We start from the raw sequence: 14,367 nt of genomic DNA on the forward strand, positions 1-14,367 counted from the left end.
CATGAAGCTCATGTGGTATAATAAGGTAGAATAATGAACAATTGCTGGAATAATGATTTGTCTGCATAATTACTAGAATAATGATGTAATGCATGATCACTGGGAAAATTCTGTGTCAGTAATATGTGACTAACCGAATGCGCATTGCACAGGGATACTTTGTATGAAGCAAACCTTCCATTGTATGCCCGTGAGAAACGATCCTAACGTATTACAATGTGTATTACAATGTGTAGTCCTTTGTTCCTGAGAAAAGGAAAGTATAAAACTGAAGTCTGATCCCGCCCTCCTTGTTCAGAAATGCTTGCTTCTATTGCTTCTGAACCTGCGCATTAAATCTCTCTGCTAAAACCCTCTGGAATTCGTAAGAGTCCTTTCGTTTTCCACAAGAAAGCCAACTGGATGACTTTGAGTCAGGCACTTTCTGTCAATCCTAGGAAGCAGGCAGTGGCAAACCACTTCGGAAAACCTTGCCAAAAAAACTGCAGAGGCTGCGGGCAGTCACCAGGAGTCAAAACTGACCTGAAATCACACACAAACATACGCAGCAGGAAAGAAGAAGCAATTTCAAGTGGATGCGCCTTCAAGGCAAGTCAGGGCCAAGGAAGAAATCCTAGGAGCCTTCCTAATCAAGAATCTGCAGGCGGAGCATTTTTTTTTTTTTTAAAGTGCTGCACTGAAATAAACTGGGTGGGTGAGGGGGATAGCTTCGTCTTTGGCACTTTTGCCATCTACCGGTATAATGAAAGTTGATTGGTTGAAGCTATCCTTCTTGATGGCGAGAGAAAACATTTCTCAGTTTTCTTCAACTGTATTTTATAGCTTCATCTTCCAGGATTATAGCTTGAGGTTAAAAATAGATTCTGGAGAACCTCAGCACAAATTAGGCTCTAGGGTGATAATATCTCTCAATACTTGGACCAAACTGCAATTCTCAGGGCCCCTGGGGGTAGACATTAAATGCAAATTGGCCTAAGGAGCGATTCAAACATAAATGCAATTCATATTTCAAATACAGACAGGAGGGTGAAAACAAAACCTGCTAAAGAATGACCATTCGTTTCCCATTTGGGGAAAGCTTGAACATATTTACCTTGATTTGCAAATTCCCCCGGCACTCCAATACATACTCTCCAATCTGTTGCAGCAGCTGGTATGTGCTTGAACTGCACTGTATTTTGAGAGCTAAAGGGAAAATGAGAAGTAGTGTTGCCACTGTTTTCATAGATGAAAAATCCATTTTCAAAGACAACGAACAATAGATACCCTGACTCTTAAAACAGATCATGCTTTTACTCTTATCCTAACCCTTCAGTCTTACTTTGAAAGCATCTTGAAATATACCCATAACTGTCAACAAGGGCTCAAGGCCACAGCTTTACATCTGATAGTATTTGTTACCTTCTTATAATTGTTGACAGAATGATTTTTTTAATCTGCCAAGGAGGGCTTCCGACTTACACATAACTTCACTTAGAATGTATTGCTATTCATTGTGTAAACAGCAAATATAAAGTCTTCCTCTATATTAACCCTTTTATGAAAATTAAGAAACTGGAAACGTTTAATATCCTTAATTTCAAGACATGGGGTTGCTAAATAAGCTTAAGAAGAAGCTCAGTAAAAGTATTAATAACTTAAATTTTATGGTCTAACCCAGTGATGGTGAACCTTTTAGAGACCAAGTGCCCAAACCGCAACCCAGAACCCACTTATTTATTGCAAAGTGCCAGGGCTGCATCAGCATTGTGGTGCCCTCGGGGGGGGGACAGGGAGGCTCCTCTGAGTGCTGCCTCTGGCGTGCAAAAACCGGGAGCACAAAAATGGGCCACCATGCTGCAAGGTGCAAAATGGCTACCACCGCGCCACGGGATGCAGATACAAGGTGCTGCACCACATAAGAATGGGGCAGGGCTAGTGAGTATCATGCTGGCACTAGCCCTGCCCCATTTGCAGTGTGTCGATGCAGCCCCGTGTGCACATGCACGCATGTAAAATGCTTCCCCCTCCTTTTCTTCCAGTCCACCAATCGACAGTGGTTGGTGACCTCTGCTCTACCACCTCTACTCGAGCTTGCTAGTCGGCCGCTTCGCCTCCTTTGTGCTGGGTGGTGCTCCTGCTCCAGGTGGCGGTGGTGGCCTGATGGACCTGCTGCTGGCGGCGGTGGCGTGCGTGTCAACAGAGAGGGCTCTGAGTGCCGCCTCTGGCACACGTGCCATAGGTTCGCCACCACTGGTCTAACCGAACAAGAGAATGGCATCCCATTCATTTGAAAGAGCATCTATAGGATAATTCTGTGACATAATATATCTAGGGAAGCACTTGGTAAAGTACCACGTAGTTTTCTGATTAGAAGCTAGTTGCTATTGATTGGATGGCATGTCTGTTTTGTAGATCTATAACCAACTTAAAAAGCAAAATTAAAAATGCTCATCAGTGGTTGAAATGAAATCAAAGGAAGCAAATTGTGCATGTGGTGTTTGGTTCTGGCCACAATACTATACTCTACATTTTTATTAATGACTTGGATGAAAAGGTGGAGGGAACGCTTTTCAAATTTGCAGGCAACACAAATTACACGAGAAAGCCAACGTTCTAAGGACAGAAGCAAAATTCGAAATGATCTTGTCAGATCAAACATGTGACTTGAAAATAAAAAAATGAAATTTAGTAGAGAGTTTCATGGTCAAGAAAAAGACATCAAAAGTACAACTATAGAATGAAGGAAACTAGCTTACTAATAATATGTCAGAAAAGATCTTAGAATAGCAGGTGATCAGACACTGAATATGACTTAGCAGTGTGATGTGGATTTAAATAGGATAACTGATGTTCCAGATACAAAGCAAGAGAACAAGAAAATTCAGAAACAAAATCACATAAGGAGAGATGGAGAAAGAGATGAGATGGTGGCATTTTCAAATATGGGGTCAGACACCATACAAGAATACTTGACATCCTCTGTGCCCTTCAACCCACTGTTCCTTAGCCAAGAAGGCCTGAAACATACCCATCCTTCCAGACTAAGTCAGGAAAGAAGTCTGAAGTGGCACCAACTCATAGCTCACTGCTTGATGCTACTGTTAAATATTGCGCTTCACCTTCGCTGGTAGATTCCATCCTGGAGGCTGTGTTGACTGCGTCCCCAAATAGACAATACCGTGGCATTTTGGTTCCAACAATTCCTGCCACAACTGGACCTAAAGAAGACAAGTAGAAAGATTCCTTTAGTTCTTGCGTGTCGATTACAGTTTATCACAATGGAACAACTAGGCATATAGATTACCCATAGGAAGAGTAATTGCATCAAAAAGAGGACTAAAGGGCAGGGAGCAAGATGGGGGGAAAAAAAGAGAAGCAGGATAACAAGTGATGGCCAGAATGACATCATTCTAAGAAGAAAGCAGATGTTTAGCTGATACAGCTGCACTGGGAAAGAAAAGATAGATGGTACCCCATTCATGCAATATTTCGGAATCCAATCTAAAAAGTTGCTTGTGGTCATGTAAATTGGTTGGCTGCAAGTAGTCTAAATTTAAGCACCCAGAGTTACTGAAACTATTCATTAGTGCAAGTCAAGTGAGGGCAATTTAATGACCAGTTCAAATGCTAGACCAGTGATGGTGAACCTTTTAGAGACCAAGTGCCCAAACTGCAACCCAAAACCCACTTGTTTATCGCAAAGTGCCAGAGCTGCATCAGGATGGTGGTGCCCTTGGGGGGGGGCGGAGGGCGTGGTCCACTGGGTGGGCATGGCTGCAGTGGTCACGGAAGACTGGGTGAGCGTGGCCGGGGCCAGGGCGGTGGGGGCCACAGAGAGGGCTCTGAGTGCTGCCTCTGGCACGCGTGCCATAGGTTCGCCATCACTGTGCTAGACCAAAACATTTAAGAATGTGAAACGTAAATGATCATTTGCTTCCTATTAAGGGAATTGCGCCAATTCCAAGGATTTTACTACTAGTTCTCCCTCTCATTACAACTTCTTCCCTATTATGAATGAATGAAATCAATCTGCTGCCATTTTGTCACTGGGTAGATGACATGACTAGTGCTACAAGTACCCATATTTCACCTTTGCCAATTGAACATTCATAACCAGCATTAGTCAGGGAGGTGAACAGCCCAATACCTGAGTGGATCCCTGCTCGAATTTTAAGCTGGGTCTCTGGCTTGTGTGGAATCTTAAATATTTTGCACACCAAAACAAGCTCCAGAGCCATGCTTGCAATTTCACTGGCATGGCGAATGCCATTTTCTCTTGGCACTCCTGATACTACCATATCTGAAAATGACAGTAAGTACATAAAAGCGGCAAATTATAATCAACATTCATGTTGCGGTTGCAATTTCACAGATACATATAAATGAAACCCAACATGTACACCGTCTGTAGCATCAGGCAGCACTAAACGGCATTCTCATAGTCTCTGCCAAAAATCAGTCGAAAAATGAAATCATTTATTTATAAAAAAAAAAACTATTTCTGAAAGTTTTGTACAAAAAGAAGTAATTGTTTCTTTGAGAAGAGCTTTGCCTTTAAGCGAAAGAGCTCCTGGGGAATTTATATTAATTCATAAATACAAAATACCACAAATTTTTGGCATGATTAAACATTCAGTATGGTAGGGAAATTCATGAATGGAAATGGACCGATTTTTAAAAGTTTTATAAATTTGAAAATAAAATAAAAATCCTAAAATACTGCCCTATAAAACCTTCAAAAAAACCCCACACCAGATTTATATACCGTAGATTTGCACATGCTTATGCACAAAACAACTCGCACACCAGGAAAGCAAAATCTTCAGATTACTGAATTAGAGCAGCCATTGTTCAGAAGTTTTCACCTCCTATAGAGTTAGTCAAACGCAAAGGTTCTTTAACCAAATGCTAGTGTGGCTAGATGTATCTATCTCATCTTGGCACTGTATTAATATTTTAAATAGTTACATCTAGAATCTGCCAATGTCTCATTACATTAAAATGATTTATTAAAATACAGATATCAAGCTGTTTTATGACCCAGATAATTCTGAAGTATCTAAAAACAGACAAAGGGGCTTTATAAGCTGTGTCAAAGGCAAAGCCAGTTTGATGTGAATTTTCATTAGCAGAACCAGATTGCTGACACCGTTTGTGAAATGCATTGTAAACATTCAAAGTACTTTCTTTGCATTCATTAGTTGGATCCAGTTTATAATAACAGTAATTAAGTTAGTCTTTATTAGCATAATCCCGGCGATTTCACTGAGTCAATTTGAAATATAACTATGCCTAACTCCATAGTTGTGCTTCAAGTTGATTCAGTTAAATTGCTGGGATTTGTGTTAATTCATAACATAATGAGTATTGCAATTCATCATCACAGAAAGACATTATCTGCATGACATACACCAATGTCCTGCCCCAAGTGACTTGTGTTATTGTGCATGTCACTCTTAATCTATTCTCCCATGCCTAGCATTGATTGACCCATTCATTTTAATGGCTGTAAACCATCCATATGACAGCTGTCTTAATCCTAAAATCCTCTGGCTTTTAGTTAAGCCTAGATGCAATATAATCTGAAGAAATCCCTGAATTCTCTGCAAGAATAACCCATCCTAAGAATGCTCTATTGGAAAATGTAACCTCCACACGGCTACAAGAACAACTGAAAACCACAACTCATTTACCTTACACACAGTACCCATAATACATAACTATAAATCCTCATTCCTTCAATCATCCTCTTTTTAAAAAATCTAAATGGATCTTTGTTTCCATTTTATTGTACCATGAGTTAATAATATTAATACAGTATGTTGCAGTTTCCTGTCCTTTAATTTTACTGCCTGAGCTTATTGGCTTCTGTTACCTAACGGTAAGGTTTAGAATTAAAGACATTTGGAAAAACAGTGCTATTTTTAATTTTTAACTCACAGGCATCTCCTATAGTTTCAACTTTGTAGACATCGTAATTATCGACGATTTCATCAAAAGTGGTGTAGAGTTTGTTTAAAAAATCCACAACCTGGTAAGGTGTACTGGTGCTGGAGAGCTGCGTGAAGCCAACAATGTCACTGGGAAAGAAGAAAGAAGCAAGTAAGTCATGGTGTGTCCCATTAGGATTTCAGAATGTTTTGAAATTGACATGAGATGTTCATGACACATTGCAAATTCTGATCATGGAACACTGTTTCCTCTTCTACCACCATTATCACCACTTTTCTCTGTGCGCCTTCAAGCTAGTGTTAATTCCTAGTGACTTCCTAGACCAGGGGTAGGCAACCTTGGCTCTTTTATGACTCGTGGACTTCAACTCCCAGAATTCCTGAGCCAGCTGGCTCAGGAATTCTGGGAGTTGAAGTCCACGAGTCATAAAAGAGCCAAGGTTGCCTACCCCTGTACTAGAGTAGACTAATCCCTGTAGTGTTCTTGGCAACATTTCAGAAGTGGTTTGCCATTGCCTACTTCATAGGACTGAGAGGCTGGCACAAGATACTCAGCTAGCTTCATGCCTAAGCCAGGACTAGAAATCACAGTCTCCCAGTTTCTAGCCTCCTCAACCACTATATCAAACTGCCTCTCACCACCACCCCTAAATACCGTGTAATAATTTGTTGCCATTTTTCAGTCAAATAAATGGCAAACTAAATTGTAAAGAAAGGCATGACCAGCAAATACAAGCTGTTAGGCTTTTAGTAGGGATTAATGCCAGGGCATCTACAGGATGAGGGATTAATGCCAGGGCATCTACAGGATGAGGAAGTATGAAGGATTACGAAGTTCAGTTTAAGAAATATTATATCCAATGTACTTACTCCATGTGTACTTTTGGAGGCGGTTGTTGTTTCAAAGCACTTTTGTAGCACAAAATGAGAAACAGATTGTTTCTGAGTTGTGCTTTAGTGTTTCTGTTCTCAGCAGCCAGTTTCTTTCTTAATAATGTCTAACTTGTTATTACTTTGGACTGTTGTTTGAAGAAAGGCAGAACTGCCTGCTGGATTGCAGCAGCATTTAAACCCCAATAAATAAAATAAAATACAGCTCTTCCATTGAAAAAAACAACAATCATTTGTGTTATTTTATAAATTCACTCAGTCTTAAAGACTCTTAGTCTGTAAAATGACATTTCTACAGAGATATGCTAATATACAATAAAAAAGACTTAATTAGTTGATGAAAGGCAGATAAGTTAAATGAAAATTTTAATTGGTTGACAGTTTCATTTCCCAGTAAGTAACAGTCTAGTCAATTGAGGCTTTTAGCATTTCTGCCATTCCAACTGCTTTGTTGCTACCCACGGAGACATGTGTTCAGTTTTCCTCAGTACCAATTATGTGCACTGTATGAATATATATTTGTACTCCGTATATGTAATTCTGGTTCTACTTTTAATGAGTAATTATATGTAGAATTCTAAAACTCATCGGGGGCAAGCCCATACCATTGCCTAATTTTATTTCAGGTTACTCTTAATTAAACTGACTTCTGTTATATAAGCGAAGTTAATTCCTGAAATCCATTCTTAACCTATCAGATTTTGTTTTGGCTTTACTTTTGATTTCCCAAGTATAGTATTGCACTAGCTCTGCCTACTCTGAGCAGTTACGCTGAGGGGATAAATAGTTTTGACTTTTGGTTTTGTTGCTCAAGTATTGCTTAATTCCAGCCATGTGAATTTAATTAGCATTTTTCCATTAGCACTTGAGAATTGAAATTAAAACAAGAAGATGCTTATGATTTTAAAGCCATACTTTGCAAAACACAAGTATGTTTAAACTATACTGCCCTAATCCTGTAATGTAGCTGCTGAGATTCTAGCAGGTCCTCTTATGTGAAAGGATGTTGTGAATGTTCCAATTTTTTTTTTTAGGACAAAAAAGCCAAAGAGGAGGGGGAGGCTATGCTGAATTATTTAAATTTAATTTACAAGGAGATTAGATAACCTCTTATCTATATATTAGGTTTACATCTGCTGGGTATATAAATCTCTCAGAGTTGTTTTCCCAGTTAGGTATAAATCATGCCAATCTGCAAACAAGCAGATGTAAGCATAAATCAGCAGACATTAATCTGCAGAATTTTAATGGACTTGGTTGCTGAACACAGAAATGTACAACTCAGACCACTTTTAAAAACAGAGGTTTCTCTCAAGAAGAAAAGGGGGGGGAGATCAAATAACTGTTACATAAAATACTGCGCAGATTATTTCTCTATAATAATTAGAACAACTTCTTCCTTTCTGCTAACAAGGCACTATCTCGGTTCCAACATCAATACCGTAGCTTTAGGATCATACAATTAAAATAGAAAAGAGAAGACTTGCTAGAGATTACCCATATCCACACTCATTCACTCTGTTTAACCTATTACTAATCATTCCCATCAAACAACTTTCAATACACAGCTAATGAGCTTTTTTTTTTCCTCCTCTCTTTTTCAAAACACAGGAAACCCAATCAAGACTGAATCCTTAGTATGGAAAAATAGGTTGGTTTAGCTCTTTGGATTGCCCACAATAAGGTCTCTAGGATCCCATGACAACTTGATGGTGTTCTGTGAGAGGGGAGGCAGGGAGGGGAGAGGAAGATGTGAATGGGGTCCATTTTCTCACTTGGGGTTTCCCTCTTGATGAGAGGTTCTGAGGTTCTTTTAAAATAAGAGGTGGCCTGAAAAAAATGTGCATACTCCAGGCATGAAGGATTTCCTTGGCGTAAAGAATCTGGTGCCGGCCCAGCCTAGCTAGTCAGCTCTCCCCAGGAGTTTGGGGTGGGGTGGGGTGGGGTTGGAGGTGCCTTGTGGGAGCCATGTGGGATATCCAAACCAATATATCCCATATATACACATACTGTATTACACACCCCAAAGGATCTTACCCTACTTTTCCTTTCAAAGTCCAATGTGGAATGAATATGGGCAGCATAACATAAATAATAACCACACAGCAATTGTTTCTTTTAACATAATTAAGTATAGTTAAGATGGTAGAAGAATATTTTGTTCGTTATAAGGACAAATAGATGTGTGCCAATTTGTGGGTTTTTTTAAAAAAAAAACACATGAATAGGCATTGTGCTTTTGTGTAGTAGCTTTCTATAGTTCAACCTAATACGTAGTGCTGTAACCATAATGCCAATTGTGATCAATATAAACGTATGCCTGTAACGTACTTTACAAAACCTCTTTTAAATCTTTCAAAACTATACACACACTCCAGTTAGCTTGCAATTGAAAAGTAATTCTTACTTACCTGAAAAATATGGTGGAATTTACATAACTTTGGGCCTGTGTTGGTTTCCCCTGCCTTAAATCATCTGCAACTTGTTTTGGCAACATACCTGTTTTATATAATTAATGCAATTACTATAGCTATCATAATATGGCAATTAAAACATGAAAACATGTTCACAGTGGGAAAACTATGCCTAGCTGAAATATGTAAGTATCTCTTTACACAGCAAATCAACTAACTATGCTTCAATTTACATCAAGAACCTTGAACAAGTTCCTTTATTTTAGCACTATCAAATGGATATTAAATTTCTTTTCCATTTCTCAGGTTTCTAACTATTAAAAAAAACCAAAACATCCTAAAATGTGCCTACTCCATTGTATTTATTTTTCCTACCTGTCTCTTGAATTAAAAACTTACGTATTTCTCTTTATTTCTAAGTAGCTATAGCAGGGGTCCCCAACTCCCGGTCCATGGACTGGTACCGGGCCGTGGAATGTCAGCAACCGGTCCGCACAAACAAGCAAAGCCCCATCCGTGGGATGCAAGCAGCACACAAAACCACGCACTCTCCGGTCCATGGAAAAACCTTTCTCCATGGAATCAGTCCCTGGTGCCCAAAAGGTTGGGGACCTCTGAGCTATAGCACACTATAAATAGATAACAAGCAGCTAAATCTATATACTTCACATCAAACAATTTCCTCCTTTTGCTTCTTTGTCCTATGTTAGCTTTTCATTCATGTTTGCTGGGTGTCAGGCTTTTTGGCAGCCAACTCAATTCAAAATAATTCTTTCCATGCAAGGCTCTCAGAGTTTTCTTCGCAAGATTTATTTATTGAGATGAAAGATGGTTGAAATTACAAAAAAAAAACCAGCAACTGAAAATTTCCGGTTGAGATCACTAATACTTAGGGGCAGAGAATTATTTTTTTACCTTTGGCTTCTTTTTGTGAACTGATGAGATGTTTCTTTTCATAGATAATGGAGGAACTGTTAGATGGTTATTACAAATATTTCTCCTGAAACCTTTTCCATCTATACTGGGTTTTATTGAACATTAATCATTAGTGAGCAATAATGATTGGCTTATATACCGGGATCTCTGGGACACTTTGAAAACAATATATTGAAGCATTAGTTTTCCTTGATGTTTTCACTACAGGCTGAAACCACAACTTATTCCAATTTAGCAATTTAACTGAGTTAATTGTACACCTTTAAGCAATGCAAGTAGCAAAAACTAAGTGAAAATGGCATATAATTGTGGCAAATCTGAATGATGATCAAAGCACAAATAAATGTAAGAGTGTTTCCAATGGAAGCTTAATACTATATTTATCTTTCCTTATTTGTCTACTTTCAACAAGTGTCCCCTTTCATTTGTTTCTTGTCCATGTCTTTTCCCTACTTTTACTAATTTACCCTATCTTGTGATATTGTAAAAAGGGAAAGTCAGAATACTCGAATCACTAAGGAAATCTAAAATCTGTTTTTAACGCCATATATTAGTCACTATTTCTCAAAATAAATTGTACTTCTGTTGATGTTGATCACTTACTGTACAGCAAACGGTCTGTCTTCTGTTTTTCATATGTTAAATCCTGTGTTCTTTCCGCTACTAAGACTTCCAGGTGCTTGCTGTATTTCTCCATCTAGCCAAAATAAAAATACATTCAACTCAAGTAACTGCAGAGCATATTCAATGAGAAATAATCAGCTGTCTATTCACTGGATTTGCCTCGCATTGCCAAACAGACTCCTGAGAAAATTTTGCCTGGATTTGCCCACGCATCTTCTGCAACAAAACAGAGGTGTGAGTCTGAAATCATGTTGATGCCATATGGCAATGATGAAAATGTTTAAACGGGGCTCACATATACAGGTAGTCAAGAAACAGTGCCTCAAAGAATATTTAAGCCTTGGCATCCAGCACTAGGAAATGTGTGTGTTGTGAAGTTACGTTTCAAGTTCCCTTTTTATTTTTCTCATAGAGCCCTTAACAAATGCTATAGTATTGGAAACATTGTGGAGAAGAAGGAGAAAATGAACAACTTCCTCCTCACTTTAGCTATTATCATTTTTTTTAGCGCTGGGCAGCTGCTTTGAACAAATAAAATGTCTTGTTGACTGCTAGTAGATCTGGGCTGCAAAATTTTGGATGACCGCTAGGGAGCTGAAAAGAAACTCAGAAAACTTTCTTTGGGGCCATAGAGGTCACCAGATTATTTTGCAGCTTAGATCTGATAGACCTAGTCTTTTTTTCCCCTTTCTCTTGTAGCCCATTCTTAGGAGGAGAGTTCCCAAACTCTATCCTTTTCCCACAAATGTGATACAGTCCTGCAGGAGAGTCAAGTATGCTATTTCTGATGCAGCCCTTACCTTGGACAACAGCATCTAGGGAATCGGGCTTCTTTATTTATTTACAAATGTATTTGAAAATAAAAGCTTACTTATTCCCTAGAAATTATGAAAGATGGATACTAGAAGGCAATGACTGAGCAATGGGATCCATCAAGAATATCAACAGTATAAGATGGATACTTAAATATTTAGTGTAATGTAAGCAGAAAGGTAGTGTCGCTCTTTACAAAACAAAATGCCTTATGATTTAGAGATTGCTTCACAGGTAGCTGTGGTTATTATTATTATTTTGTTAAATTTAGCCACAATCTAACTCCAGACTATAATGGGTTGTAAGAATAACCTTGAGGAGGCCAAGGAAGAGTTAGATCAAAGAAATTTCATTCCAAAGCAGAAGTATAATTTGAGAAAGCATCTTAGACTTGACTTGCTAGGTCAGGGGTCTCCAAACTTAGCAACGTTAAGTCTTGTGGACTTCAACTCTCAGAATTCCTCAGCCAGCCATGGGAATTGAAGTCCACAAGTCTTAAAGTTGCCAAGTTCAGAGACCCCTACTCTAGGTCAAGAGAGGAAAGGGGGATGACCATGTCATATAAGCCTAGTGAGGTATGCCTGATATTCGCTCTGTCTCCATGGGCTGGACAAGCTGAAGTTTCTGAGTGGTGTTAAAGAGTAGTTTCTTGTAGAGCATGCTGTAGTAATCAAGCTATGAGATGACTACGGCATGAATGATTGTCTGAAAGGCATCCTAGTTTAGGAAAAATGCAATTGGTACCCCAAATGAAACCAAAGGCCCTCCTGGCCACAGCCACCACCTGCTCCTCAAGCAGGACCCAAGGCCAGGACTAACAGATTGCACACTACTTTTTAATGGGGGAAATCAAACATTGCTCAAGTGATCATAAATGATACTCATCAGAGTAGAATTTTATTTATAACTAGCTGTACCCGGCCACACATTGCTGTGGCTCAGTCTGGTTAGCATGTGTTGCTTTTACATCCAACAGATGGCACTGTTTTTTTTAAAAAAGCATGTTTTACCTGTCACAGGTGTGACATCTATATAATAGTAGATATATAAAAACACGCACATATTCAAATGCAATGTTGTGTCAAAATTTCAAAGCAATTGGTGAAAAACTTTCGGAGATTTAAGATTTTGAACAAACAAACATTTACATTTTTATTTATATATAGATTTTAAGATGCATGATAACTGTATATCCCTCACTACATATCAGCCATAGCAGGAAGACCAGATCAGGAAATTAAATCTACAGAAAGGTTAAAACTACTTTTATTGGCAATGGCTATAAAAACTGAATTTTCCAAGAATGCTTGTGCTTTGTCTCCTCCTTCTATTCCTTATACCAGTAGTTAAGTTCATTAGGGAGGTGTCTGCCTCAGCTGCTTAGAAACGTTATCCTATAGTTTGGATTTAAAAAATGCTCCAGCCCTTTTTGCCTATGTAATGGTTCTTGCATATCTCCATCAAGTGATGGAGATACAGGAAAGGGAGTAAGAGAACTGAGAAAGTGGAATGAGTAGGAGTGACAGATCTCAATTAGGCTTACTTCCAGATGCAGAGTCCAGCTAGTGTAAGAGAACTATTAAAGTGGTATAGATGACACTTTGTTGGAAAATATCAATGTGTTAATAAAAGTCTGAGCACCTGCTTCTCGTTATTGCTTTTTTCTGTGCGTAACATTGGCTATCTCAATATTAGCAATATTTAGCTGAGCATGATAGCAATTAATAACATATCTGGAAGGGACCACATTAGGAAGGGTCACTATAGAACATTGTAATGACTTTCAAATGAATTGAAAGGTTGGAGACTTGGAAGAAAGAAATCTAATACAATTAGTGTAATAACCTTGTTTCTTACCAAAGTCATCATCATGTCAACTGGACTAACTTTGTTTGGGTTCATTTTATACAACAACTTCTTGACTTGCTCAAAAGTAAGTCTCTGTGATGGATTGCCTTTTCTACATTTCCTGATGAGCTGTCAAAAGAATAAAAGAATATAGTATTCAGTCGTTCCAGTTCAACATACCTGTCTTTTGATATTTTTTTCTGTCATTCATCAGATTTCATCCAGTTAAGAATGTTGACAAATCCCAGTTTAATTCATCTCCAGATATAGTCTATGTGGAATTCAGTCATACTCTCCTCAGTTATGAACACTCCCTGGCTTCTTTATCTGCTTATAGCTTCCTATACATACAGCTGAATTTATGATTTTTTTTAAGAAAAATCTTACACAGCTCAATCAATCAACTCTGAGCAGTTAATAATCAAATTATAAAATAAGAAACTATAAAGAAAAGTCAACCCTCATAAATCTGACTAACAATAACTAAAAATATCTAAATCCCATCTACTTAAATCAAATACCCACTGAGAAAGGAGAGTTTTCGTAGCTTTTTAAAAAGCCAAGAATCCAGCCTTAGTTTTAGATCCTCTCCAGACAAACTAAACATCTGAAAATAAACAGGTACTCCCATTTAGCTCATCAAGGTAATTCCCCCCTCCCCACCAAATAAAACTTGGGCAAATCGGGAGTGTGGCTAGGTTACGGAGGGGGGAGATTTAACTTTTCTCCTAGCAACAGGCTAAATGATTCCTCTCCTCAAAATCTATTATGAGCCTACGATTGGTCTTGTTTCCTGTTCCTTTTTATATATATCAGAGAATTCACTTGAATTATTTTAAACTTCAGTTTTGAAACTGAGACAAATCAGAAATAAACCAGATTGTACGTTATTGCTAATGTATTGAAAA

General features: G+C 38.4%; 1 protein-coding gene across 1 annotated transcript in view; it reads right to left on the minus strand.

Annotated features, from left to right (window-relative positions):
• LOC107295817 (atrial natriuretic peptide receptor 2-like) overlaps positions 1–14,367 on the minus strand; it is a gene marked incomplete at its 3' end in the record, with an annotated part of 64,901 nt that overhangs the window by 3,036 nt on the left and 47,498 nt on the right. The window contains exons 17-23 of the mRNA XM_015825145.1: positions 13,469–13,588; positions 10,778–10,871; positions 9,236–9,323; positions 5,923–6,062; positions 4,130–4,282; positions 3,102–3,200; positions 1,094–1,185 (exon numbers count right to left, since the gene is read on the minus strand). Of these exons, the coding sequence (XP_015680631.1) occupies positions 1,094–1,185; positions 3,102–3,200; positions 4,130–4,282; positions 5,923–6,062; positions 9,236–9,323; positions 10,778–10,871; positions 13,469–13,588 (786 nt within the window). The remainder of the gene's footprint in view (positions 1–1,093; positions 1,186–3,101; positions 3,201–4,129; positions 4,283–5,922; positions 6,063–9,235; positions 9,324–10,777; positions 10,872–13,468; positions 13,589–14,367) is intronic.

This window comes from Protobothrops mucrosquamatus, unplaced genomic scaffold, assembly GCF_001527695.2.
Source record: "Protobothrops mucrosquamatus isolate PMUCROS unplaced genomic scaffold, P.Mucros_1.0 scaffold2512, whole genome shotgun sequence".
NCBI classification, from domain to species: Eukaryota; Metazoa; Chordata; class Lepidosauria; order Squamata; family Viperidae; genus Protobothrops; species Protobothrops mucrosquamatus.